Source organism: Trachymyrmex cornetzi, unplaced genomic scaffold (genome assembly GCF_001594075.2).
Source record: "Trachymyrmex cornetzi isolate Tcor2-1 unplaced genomic scaffold, Tcor1.1 scaffold1575, whole genome shotgun sequence".
NCBI classification, from domain to species: domain Eukaryota; kingdom Metazoa; phylum Arthropoda; class Insecta; order Hymenoptera; family Formicidae; genus Trachymyrmex; species Trachymyrmex cornetzi.
The window spans coordinates 249514-262067 of NW_017296174.1; the positions used below are offsets into that span (position 1 = coordinate 249514).

At 33.0% G+C, this 12554-nt stretch overlaps 2 protein-coding genes across 4 annotated transcripts; one reads left to right on the forward strand and one right to left on the reverse strand.

Annotated features, from left to right (window-relative positions):
* Positions 1–84: 84 nt before the first annotated feature.
* On the forward strand, positions 85–6085 carry Tdh (L-threonine dehydrogenase). The gene is made up of 5 exons (XM_018503495.1): positions 85–320; positions 2398–2661; positions 3707–3967; positions 5380–5646; positions 5862–6085. Exons 1-5 carry the CDS (start codon positions 155–157, stop codon positions 6020–6022), a joined length of 1119 nt encoding a protein of 372 aa, XP_018358997.1. The 5' UTR covers positions 85–154; the 3' UTR covers positions 6023–6085.
* A 669-nt stretch (positions 6086–6754) lies between these two features.
* Positions 6755–9470, reverse strand: LOC108758498 (DNA primase large subunit). 3 transcript variants are annotated; one of them, XM_018503492.1, is made up of 8 exons: positions 9406–9470; positions 9041–9282; positions 8364–8701; positions 8057–8284; positions 7841–7978; positions 7382–7760; positions 7144–7305; positions 6755–7065 (listed from the first exon to the last, which is right to left on the reverse strand). In XM_018503492.1, the coding sequence occupies exons 2-8, from the start codon at positions 9192–9194 to the stop codon at positions 6761–6763; spliced, it is 1704 nt and encodes a 567-aa protein (XP_018358994.1). In that variant the 5' UTR covers positions 9195–9282; positions 9406–9470; the 3' UTR covers positions 6755–6760. The 3 variants fall into 3 exon arrangements, with proteins under 3 accessions (XP_018358994.1, XP_018358996.1, XP_018358995.1); XM_018503494.1 differs by having other exon boundaries at positions 9041–9227; positions 9406–9455; XM_018503493.1 differs by having other exon boundaries at positions 9041–9222; positions 9352–9417.
* Positions 9471–12554: the final 3084 nt, after the last annotated feature.

A 12554-nucleotide genomic window follows, 5' to 3' on the forward strand; every position in this document is an offset into this window, starting at 1 on the left:
TTCTTTCTCTAATATAATATTTTATTATGTAAAAATCGTTTAAAATGAGATAGAAAGTTAAATAGAAATTTAGATAAAAAGACCGATAAGAAAGATATTATCGAATAAGATCTTTTATCTTTTCGAAACTATTGGTGCATTGCTTTTTTGAATAATGTTGTGCAAAAGTGTTACTCGATTTTCGTATTATTTTACGAGAAACGTTCGAAGAGACTTTCACATAACCATCAATCCTCTTCGCAAGATAATCAAGGAATCTGGTAACGGCGAGTCCGTCAATATTGGAAATGCAATTAAACCTCCGCGAATACTAATAACAGGTGAGTAATTACATAACATTTAACGAGGTAATTAAATAATATTTCTTGTCGCTGAAACTCGTTCTCGCTTAGTATATTTTACATAATTCAACAATTAAAAACAAAATGTCATAAGACTGCACGTAAATACACAACTATGTAAAGTAACGAAAGAACTTGCGTTTCCTGCATGTTTACTTAATAAATGACGAATTATGACAATTTCAAGCGGTAACAAATCATGACCATTTTAGTGTCATCATCTCCTGGACTACAAGATGTATCTCGGATAACGTGTGTTATTAGGGGTTACTTAGTTCTATATCGTGTACGAGGTGTGATCAAAAAGTAAGGTGACTTTTCATTTTTATAAAAAAATATTCATTTATTCATCCAAAATTATGTTATCCCCTTCAAAATAATCCCCCTCTGATACAATGCACTTGTGCCAGCGCTTTTTCCAGTCGTCAAAACACTTCTGAAATGCACTTTTGGGTATTGCTTTGAGCTCCTCCAGCGATGCAGCCTTAATCTCCTCAATCGTCGCAAATCTTCGTCCTTTCATGGGCCTTTTCAATTTTCCATGTTTCGTCACCAGTTATAACCCTTTTGAGCAGATTAGGATCATCATTGACGTCGTTCAACATGTCTTGGGCGATGTTCATGCGACGCTGCTTCTGATCAAAATTAAGCAGTTTAAGGAACGAATTTCGCTGACACACGTGTCATACCCAAAACAGCCGTTAAAATTGATTGGCATGACCCAAACGATATGTTAAGATCATCAGCTATTTCTCTAATCGTGATTCGACGATTTTTCAACACAATTTCTTTCACTTACTGAACATTTTCGTCGGTTTTTGGCGTCCAGAGCGAGGTTCATCGTTAACATTTTCTCGGCCCTCTTGGAATAACTTATACCATTTATAAACATTTTTTTTGCTCAAAGTTGACCCACCGTACGCCACTGTCAACATTTCAAGAGTTTTTGAACACTTAACACCATTTTTTACACAAAAATTAATACAAACTCTCTGCTCCATTATTTTCAACAGCAAAAAATCGCCGAGCACGCAAACACGAGTCTAACCTTTATGCCTCTCACATAAAAACAACACATGCTATATAGTCAAAACTGTGAACATATGATCGTGACGAGTGTACCAACACAACAAAAAAAAAATTTTGAAATTAGAGTGTACAGAGCGCGTGAAATTCAAAAAGTCACCTTACTTTTTAATCACACCTCGTACATGCGGTCTTATGACACTTTATTTATTTCATTTATCGATCTTTAACAAACATTCCTTACATATACTAATTATTGAAACAAGTATCACCACAGCTTTAGTGGTCGATTCGAATTCGTTAAAACATCCGTTATGGAATGTAGGGAAGAATCCTGACTGAGATGATATTTTTTGCAATAAACATTTTTACAGTTTTTTGGGATATTTTGTTAGCATCAAATTATTTATCAGTTTTTGGATTGTAACGATTGCATCACACTATTCCAGTTGCAATAGCCCGTAAAATATAAGAATTCGTGAGAATTATATACAGGTAAACATAATAATAATCGTTAAAATAAAAAATCGTTTATTCAATAATTAATATATCGAAAACACATCGAAGTATTTAATAATAAAATTCAGCTCAAGACCTATAAGGCTTTTTCAATTAATTTAATTGGTGCTATATTAATCTAATATATCAATAAAGATAATATGCACTATATTTGAAAAACAACAGCAATTATTTTTAACAAGATTGATAACATTAATCGATTATTAATATAATTCATCTTATTCTTCATTATACTTTCACATTGCACTTGATAAGTTTTTAATTTAATTGTACATTTCTTAAAAGAACTCGGATCAGATTTAAGATTTGATGATATTTCATACGTGAATGCAATTGTACGTTCTCGCAACATGTCTTCGCGTAGTTCGAGATTTTATCAGAAAACATTTTCGTGGTTTTTTGAACATAGAAAAGTATTACAAGGATGACGTTGATATCCTCGTTTTATCAGGAAAGACACAAGGCTTTCTTCGCCGAGCGAATTCTTACGCCGTGTGCGATTTTTGTTCAGGTGGTCTCGGGCAATTAGGCACGGAATGCGCGAAGTTGCTTCGTCGAAATTACGGTAATGAGAATGTCATACTGTCAGACATTATCAAGCCGTCGGAGGGGAGCTTACAGAACGGACCTTTCATCTTTGCCGACATCCTCGACTTCAAGGGTCTGCAGAAGATAGTCGTGGACTATAGAATCGACTGGCTCATTCACTTCAGTGCTCTACTTAGCGCTGTAGGCGAACAAAACGTACCGCTAGCCGTCAGAGTCAATATCGAAGGTAAGGAAAACGATATGAATAAAAATACATAATAAAGAATGACTCAAATTATTCAAATAAAAGAAAAATAAACTAAGAAGAGCTACGAGCCAAAATAAACAAATTTTAATGTACATGTAATACAGTTGACATTAAATAAACATAAAAGTAAAAACAAGATAAAAATATGTCTACAAAAACGTTTCGACCATCTTCGGGGATTTAATAAATCGATTTAATAAAGAATATATATCGTATTATTTGAAACATCTAACTTTGACCGGCTATTGGCGTTCTCTATTGTATTGATTTATTCATATTTGTCGTTGTCGTTCTTAATCTTGGAAATAATATGATCCATATTTATATCATGTCAACAGATCAAGATTTCGTGTCTTTAGTATGTATAATTACTTATTTCTTTAATATTTGATAAAACACAAAACCTCTCGTGCGAGAACATATACGTGGTTTTCCGCAAATTGCGTCCAAAGTGAAATGGAATGTTGTGCCGACGAGTGAATTAATTGTCATTACGATATTAATTATGATGCGGTCGTGATCATGAAGGGAAGAAAGTGTCCGGGAGAAAGCGGACACAAAGCAGTCGAAACGCGATATCACAATTTACGAAAACATGCTTGAAAGATAGAACGGAGATCATTTTAGGCTAAAAGTCGCGTGAAGCTACAACTTTAATTGGTCGTAAGTATATAAAGCATCCTCAATTTAACGCATTTTTTTAGAAAAAGTGACAATAAAAAGCCAAAGGAGGGACAAAAATATTAAAATTGTTAGAAAAATAAATATTATTTTTCAATAAAAATGTTTTTTAATTAATTTTTGTTATATATAAAACGTTGATGTCAATTTGTGGAGGTGCTTTATACTTGTGACCAAGACAATATATATAATTCTTTTAAAGACATTAAGAATTTTTGTGAATATTTATCTGCTGATTGAGTACACATGCAGCGTACGCTGCATGTGTAAAAAACATTTAAAAAACACATTGTTTGCTGATTGAGTAAATAATTCATTATCTGTTTTTCTCGTAAAATGACAGGAATGCACAACGTTATTGAATTAGCAAAGCAATATAAGCTGAGAATTTTCATACCATCGACGATTGGCGCATTTGGTCCCGATTCGCCGAGGAATCCCACGCCGAATGTCACGGTGCAACGACCCCGAACGATTTACGGTGTCAGCAAGGTCCACGCTGAACTCTTAGGAGAGTATTATCATCATCGCTTTGGTCTTGACTTTCGATGTCTTCGATTTCCCGGCGTAATCAGCAGCGATCCACCTGGCGGCGGCACTACAGGTGAGGATATCGCCTTTTCTTTACCCTAATGTCACATTAAAAAATGTATTACACATATTTTTTAACAAAATAAAAAAATTATGGAAAAATTACAGGTTTTTCTACATTGTATTTGAAAGTAAGATATTTTAGCGGCGATTTAAAGCCTAAATAAACAAATAATTTTAATAAGTAGACATGTTTTTAAAAAGAAATTAAAATAAAATGAGGAAATTTTCATTTAAATTATGAAATTGTATTATTAAATATAAACATTAATTTTTTTTATTGAACTGTCTCATATATGTATATATATATATAAAAATACTTTTTGCAGAGATTGTATATCTAATATACATTTTGAACTACTAGTTGAGTGTTTTTAACAAAATGTAAGATAGATGTCCATTCTTCACAATGATTAATCTCGATGTAATTTACTCCTATTTATCTTTTTCTAATTCTTCGAACTAGAGAAAGGTAAAAAGTTAGTTAAACCGAGATTAAAGTTAATCTACATTGATACAAATGAGCAAAACACTCGAACGTGCTTTGCAATGTTTTATATTTTACACAGTTTGAAGCATACACTATAATCCGATTTGTTTATATAAAAAAATAGGATTATATTTATTATAAAAATATAGAATTCACCGATATAAGTTATCACGATTTTTCCATCATGCTTAAATAATGCATTTATCTATTGATATTTCTTTAAGAATTCACCGAGAATTTCTCTGCCGAGAAATAGTACCCATCGAAAAATAATCATCAATTAAACGGTAAATCAATATAATCTCTCGTTGGATAAAATGAAATATTTTTTAAACGAATGTTGCGTGTTTAACTTTTCCGATTTCTAACAAGATAATCATATTCATGCTCAAAGAACGCTTAATGCTGCATGTAGAATAGGCTGATAACTGAAAATTGATATCTTTTATCTTCTTTTACGAAGAACTAGAGCATTAACAGCGTTTAAGATAACTACATAATGATAGAATGTATCGTTTCTCAAGGACAATGCTACTGGCAAATAATATAGTGAGTCTCGATTCTTGGTCTTTTTTTCCTCATTTTCCAATGAGTAAATCGTCAGCGTCGATAAAAAACATGTTTCTACAAACACATCATCACTTTAATCATCCATCTCGTTTCTGCACTTTGCGCGAATCAATAGAGGAACATTCATTATATCGGAATTCATTATCTGTTTAGAAAAATCAATTGTAAAATGTATAATAAGAAAAATAAATTCCGTCTGACAATATAAATTATTAAATAATTAAAAAAATCTCCTAAATAATAATCATTAGATGAAGTTTACATTTATCTACCCGCAGATTTTACTTTCTTTATTTTATTTGAAGATGTGTGTTACACATTTGAAAATTTGACGATAACCTTTAGCTTTCTTTATTCTTCTGTAGATTACGCTGTAGCAGTATTTCACGAGGGATTGTTAAACAAAAGATACGAGTGCTACTTGGAGCCTCACACAAGACTGCCAATGATATACATCGAGGACTGTCTGTCGGCGCTCTTTCAGTTTTTAAATACACCTGAAAAATTATTGCGTAGACGTGTTTACAATGTTACAGCCATGAGCTTTACACCTGAAGAATTGTTCAATGAACTCTTTAAATATGTACCGGATTTAAAAATTACTTATAAACCTGACAAACGACAGCATATTGGTACGTATGTATGGTAATGTCTCTGGCGAAAATAAAAATTAGAGCATAAGTCTAATGTAAAGAGAGTGATAGAAGCATAAACGAAGTTTTAGGAGTTGAAACTTGTGACAACGAAATGTAAGAGATGTTATTTTCGCCAGAGGTATTTTGTACATATACTGTAATTCGATTATGAATAAATATTTAAATTAGAAATTTTATTACGTTGATTTTAGCGGAAAGCTGGCCGCAAGTTTTCGACGATAGTGAAGCACGACGGGATTGGGGATGGCAGCATAAATATGATCTACAGAGGCTAGTGGAGTTAATGGTGCAGGACGTTAACACGAATTTTTTATCAAAACATCGGCTGAAAGAAGTCAACAGCTACGTATAAATTGTGTAAAGATTATACATAATTGACTTCTTTCAATTGATGCATGTTTTGAGAGCTTCCGTGTTATAAATTCAATACACTCGACTGCTTGTAGTTCTTCAAGTGTAAAAAGTCAATAATTAATTTTATTATAAAAATAATATAATTTGTATTTTCATACATGAATTATATAGAACATCAATAAGGTATAACAGATATCTCAAGTATCGGATAAAGATACAGGTTTTAGATTACAAAGAAGCTTTTTAAATGCTATAATTGAATGTTCGAAATCCTTTCGGGAATGAGTGAAAGATTTTGAAATTTTACATAGCAGCTTATTAAAATGCAGTTAATTGGATTTTATGCTAAAAATTAATTAATTTTTACTTGAAACATTTTTTTCTGTAAATAGTCGTAATAATTAAAAGTTGGATCATGAAAGTTAAAGATCTAAAGATTGGTATTAATGTACATATTAGTATTTATTAAAAAATTTTGACTTAATTTGACTACTATTGATATTGAATAAATATGATAAAAAATATTTGGAAAAATTTTGTGAATTAAATATAAAAGTCAAGACTTTTAATAAAGATCAACAACATCGAATTGATTGAAGAACTTTTTCTTTTTGTAAGAAGTTCCTTACGCTCTTTGACCTGCGTTGACTCTTATTAGCCTGACTTATAGGTCTGAATTTTCATATTTTTGAATATAAAAAATATAAATAGATTTACAGAAAGGCACAATGTTTTGTTAACTCTGATCCATGTCTATATCCATAAATTCTGTAAAATCATCGTCATCCAGCATTTCTACGATGTTTACTGGCGTTATTTTATTTCTTTTTGGTGTTTCATAACTCATTTTTCGATCTTTGCTCAGAGGTGTGTCGACCGTATCTTTATTTCTCGTTGGTGTAGCATATCTATCATTTCTCTTTGGAGTTCCAGAAAATTCTGTATTTCTAGAAGGTGTAGAATATTTATCACTTCTCCTTGAAGATAGACTTCCAGGAGTTCCAACCGTACTTTGAGAAAACTTTTCTTTGTTATCTACATCTGTAAATAAAACACATACATAAATGTTATATACACAATACGAATACTAAAGTTCTTTTTTAATTTTTTTTTTCTTACCTTTGCCATCATCTTCGGTTAAAATTGCACGACTTTCAGCAAAGTATGCATTTGGATGTAAAAGTGGTTTACTTGCTGGTTTATTGTGCGTGACTTCAAAATACTTGGCACAAGCTAAGTGATACTGTCCATCTTTAGCTAAGTCCAATATTTCAGTCATATCTACAATAAATTAATATAAGATTGAATATAAAAGAATAATCCTGATTTTTTACAATGACAAAATTAATAATCTTACTAGAGGCGAATACGCCGCAACTCGTTAACTTTTGGCAAAGCGAATCGCGATCCATATGTCTGAACGGACATCCGTGATATTCTCCAGGCCCAACAGAACTAGATATAACTTTTTGACAACCATATGGAGTGTAATTTGTGTGCTTTCCCTCTTTACCGAAATAGTGCCTAATAGAGTACGCATATTTTTTTTCAAATGCAACCCCATCTGCCTTTTTTGAGAATGCATCTCTCCAAAAACGAAGAGCATCTTCTAAAGTCACACCTATACCTTTTAGGAATAATCCATATTGCATGCGCCCTGAATTCCTTAAATGGCTGTCTGTACAGAGTGCTTCATGAAGTGTTCTCATACATAATGGATACGATATCTTTGATAACTAAAAATTTTTAAACAGATTTTATAAATGTGACAAGCTTAAGAAAATAAAATTCTTAACTAGAATAATAATTGATTTACATCATTTAGTTTATCAATAGGTGTGGCTGTAGTTGACCATACGACACGCGCCATTCCAGAGAAGGCTGAAGGAAGACCTGTTAAATATTTTGTCAATCTCTCGTCATCAGATATATTATCATACAGAATTTTTGCACTCTGCAAAATATAAAAAAAATTAATTGAATAAAATTTAATCTTATTTTAAAATTAACAAAGGCTATGTTCTAATTTTACCTCTAATCCTGTAACTAGGTTTTCTTTAAGATAGGAGACAAACACAGAACTTAGATCCATATGAGTGATGTATGCCATCCCTGCTTTGAGGTATACTTTACGTCCTCTGATCAAATCACAGACTTTTTCAAAAGGCACTTTATAAATATCAGCAATATCAATATTCATAACTTTTCCACATGACAAAGTAAGTTCTTCTTTCATCTCAAATTTTTCATCTTGTGAAATCTTAAGAAACATTAATGATCATCAGGTTATAACATATATGTTTCCTTTTAATCTCTTATTAAAATATAATATAACATACAAGTATACAATCCATGTTGGTAATACTTAACAGACGCTCAATGCCCTTTTTATCTAACGAGCTAAATCTTAATTTGAAGAATTCAATTTCCTGATTAAGGAACCACTTGGTTTGTTCAATGTTATGACAGTATACTAGTCTTAAGATAAAATGTGATATGTGATCTTTCCTTCTGGTTTGTGAATGCTCCTCTGAATGTGGATTGGACCCATCAGCGTATAAGAGATTTGCATAGTATTTCAATCCATCAGATTTCAGACAATCAGCGAAAGCTTTCTTGCGATCTTCCTGCGTTTTCAGATCGCTTCTGCAATTTATTGTCTCTACCAGCCGTAACGCTGCAACAAAGTTGATCGTGATTACAATATACAATTATAATGGATAGTTTTCAGCAAGAAACACAATATAATGCAGGATGTTTTTCATTTAGTGACACAAGTCGACATAAACATCATTCTATCTTTCTTGACATTCAATAAGTAACAAAGATAGAATGACATTTGTGTAGACTTGTGTCATTAAAAAGAAAATATCCACGATTATTTTATCTTTGTTTAACATCAACAAACTACAAGAATGTAATGATTCACTGCGTTACACTATGTCATCTGTATCTTTGGCTGGACAAAAAGCCTAATATCAATAACTGAATACAAAGGCATAGAAGAGAAGGCTACCTTTCAGTCTATCAAATCCCAGCTCTTGAAACTCTTCCAGCGATATTTCACCGACCGGCGGCACATCGTACATTTGTATGTCGTGAGGATAATCATTGTTGACATCATTCACATCCGCAATGGCCGTATAACGCCGACGTGCCTTATAATCCATTCTCGAGTTTACAGTGGTTTACTTGTAACTGTACTGGGAAGGTAAAAATAAATTAAGCACACATGGAGAACTGTGCGTTAGGTCGTATCTGCAAACAATAGCATATGATATGTTCCGATTTTGATGACATAACATTACTTATTAACGTTTTACGTACGACAAATAACAGGAAATATGAAGAAATAAGACAGCAGATAAAAATCATTCTTACATGCAGCTCTACGCCATGATACTGACCAGCTGATGCTTTCCCGCCTTTTCTCCCCACCATGTTCAACGTTATTCACAATAAAATAGAGAAAATATTTGAAAAAAAATCAAACATTTGATTATTTTTCTCGAATTTTTTTATTCTTAAAAGAAATTGTGATTTAAATATATTAGCAGAGAGAACATAACGGCCTAAAACTTGTAAAATGCTGCTACGCACTACCGCCCTCTGAAGAAATGGATGTTAACTACACAATAATATGTCCTCTCTCAGGTTTCTCTCCGCCGTCCAAAGCCATAGAGAATGGACTGCGCGATTCGTATTTAAGTAGTGTATCAAATGTGGTCGACAATAGGATGAGAGAGAGGTCCGTGGGAGACGGCCAATCCCCCTCTCATTCTCTCTCCCATTACACCATTAAATGGAAAGAGATAGTAATAACCGTCTGCCACGGTCCCTCTCTCTCATCCCTATCGACCATTTCGACACACGAATCGCGCAGTCGGCAGTCCATTCTCTACATCTTTGCTGTCGTCGATATAATTTCGTTAAGTCCACTTTCTAATGCCGCATATATTATACAAAAAACCTAATGTCGTTATCATTTCATACACAAGTGAGCGTAATGATTATTATCATAATATATTTAATACCTAACAATAAAATAAAACTCAGTAAAGTTGTACTGCTATATTAATATTTTGACTTAAAATTTTACTACAGAACTTTAAGTAATAAGTATATTTCTATACTTGCGTGATGTTTAAATGATTCATAATTTATAATTGCTTGTCACTTTATAAGTTCGATTTTTCTTTCATATAATTTTTTCGATAGCCTTCATTTATTTATTCTAATTGATTTTTAATTTTTGGAAAGAATATAATTTCTAACCTGTATTCAAAACTCTTATGTTTGAAATTCTACAGTTACGTAATATACTGTATACATAAACTATGTATACAGTGAACTATGTATTAAATATGTGCTAACATCATAAGAACACTTGCCGAATGCGTACGGTAAGCTTCTCTATCTTCGTGAAACGCACGGCTTCGAATCCCAAAAAAGACTGAAATTTTTTGCGCGTTTATGTACTATATCCGCAGCGAGGCATCGCGCTCATTGGCTGGCAAGCGAGTGGTGGGGAGTCGCCGTTTGACGACTATAAATAGTGCATAATTCTCAATCTCACGCTTATGCGACTCGAGCAGGGGACGGGGGTATGTCCTGTCATGTTAGCGTTAGAATAGTTCGCAGCCCTGCTTCGAATCGATTGTAGCTTTTTCTCCATATTCTAATCTCTGCTGAATAGAAAACGACGGAATCTCTTAGAATGTAAAACAACGAGAAACGGCATCGTTGGATTTCTTTACTAAGGTAATCAATAATTAACTTTGCCTTTACTTCTCGTAACAGTGTAAATATCGCGTATTGCAGAGTCTAGTATAGTACTATAGCACACTGATTATTCGGTCGAAAGTATATTTCTCGCATATTCGTTCGATCGAAAATCAAGACGCGCGACGTCGTGTCGTGTCGTCGCTTTTTACGCGTGAAGTTCACCGCACATGGAAAACAACTCCGCTTTCTCATTTCGATCGCATTCACATTTCATTCGCGAAATGCGGCGGACAGGGGATGACACGGTGGAACGGACTGGCTCTCAGAAAAGTGGAAACGCGCGATCAAATATGGTATAAACTAAAACCTATGTAATACATGAATGTATAACTTAAATATTTTCATACGCGATACTTAACTACCGCGTGACCATAGATTCAGTATTTTCATATTAATATTACCGTTCGAACACGTATTTCGTAAACGCTTGTCCTTTATGATTGTTATTTCCGCATTTCGAGCATCAGATATATCTCGAAATACGGAAAATTCATGAACGCGACAAGAGTGAGAAGTGCCGCATCGTTCGCGTCGCTTTTGGCACGCGAAGCAAAAACGAAGTTGCCTCGCCATCTTAATTACAACTACGCTTCATTTACACGTCTCGATCTGTAAATGAAGCACGAATATAATTAAGAGACGATTGGCACAGTGATCAAATGATAATTGAAACTTATATTAAACCTATATTTGTTGTTTATTGCAACACTTTATAGTTCGCGTAATTATAGATTTAATATTTATTAAGAGAAAGACCGCCGTGTCGCTCTGCCGGCGTGTGAAATTGATCACGCGAGAGACGAAATCACTTTGACATATTAATTGCATTTATGTTTATTTTATTTGCAGAATGCGGCGAATATGAGATGGTTGGCTCCAAATGAGTGCTGTTGCGACTTATTGAATTGGTAAATAAAGTTTATATTAATTTTATATCTAATTCTTAAAATATCTAATAATTGTGTAATATAGTTTCGGCACTATGCGGATAATTCGTTCGAGCACGTATTTCACGATACTCGTGCAGCCGATTAGCATGTCGCGTATAAAATCAACCGTGCAGAAATCTTTCGCCATCTTAGATGCATTCCAATGTCTAAATTTTATTTGTAAAGTATCGCGAGAGTATCGAACATAATAAATTTCCAGCGTTCTTATTTTTCTGCTATAGTAACCTGAACTATGCATCATGTCTAATCAATATTGATTATACGAACAAAATATGACATGGTCGCATAATATTTAGGATGCGTTCCACTTTCACGCTCACACAATGTAAACATTAGTTCATCCTTGTTTATCAAATAACAAACAAGGATAAATGATATTTATAAGCACTGTAAGCGCAAAATGGGACGCACCCTTAGCAATTATTTGCAACTGCATTTAATTTTAACAAACTATTTGTTTTAACTGATAGGTGCTGTCACAAAGCAAACAGTAGGAAGAAAAAAGAGGTGAAAAGCAGGTTTGACAATTTTGTGAAGAGGAGGAGGAGGAGAAGGAGGTTCAGGAAAAGCAATGGAGCAATTTTGCAGTAAGCAAGCTTATTACATAAAAAATTTCTTCCCATTAGGTTGATTTATATCGATGATTAAAAATAATAATTAAAAAAATGAATTAATCTAAAACGTTAAAGAAATTTATTCTCATAAAGACAATTTTGAGATAATGTATAATTATTTTAATGGATATATAATTGAAAAACTATTGAAAAATTCAATATGTATAATAATTAGTTTTTT

Bases quoted from the DNA above. Each gene is read 5' to 3' on its own strand.
- Tdh (XM_018503495.1), top strand. From the start codon at position 155: ATGTTGTGCAAAAGTGTTACTCGATTTTCGTATTATTTTACGAGAAAC. The intron at 3,968-5,379 runs GTGAGGATATCG...ATTCTTCTGTAG, and splicing joins ACCTGGCGGCGGCACTACAG to ATTACGCTGTAGCAGTATTT. The intron at 5,647-5,861 runs GTACGTATGTAT...CGTTGATTTTAG, and splicing joins TGACAAACGACAGCATATTG to CGGAAAGCTGGCCGCAAGTT.
- LOC108758498 (XM_018503492.1), bottom strand. From the start codon at position 9,194: ATGGATTATAAGGCACGTCGGCGTTATACGGCCATTGCGGATGTGAAT. The intron at 7,761-7,840 runs GTAAATCAATTA...AAAAATTTTTAG, and splicing joins CTATTGATAAACTAAATGAT to TTATCAAAGATATCGTATCC. The intron at 7,306-7,381 runs GTAAGATTATTA...AATTTATTGTAG, and splicing joins TTGCGGCGTATTCGCCTCTA to ATATGACTGAAATATTGGAC.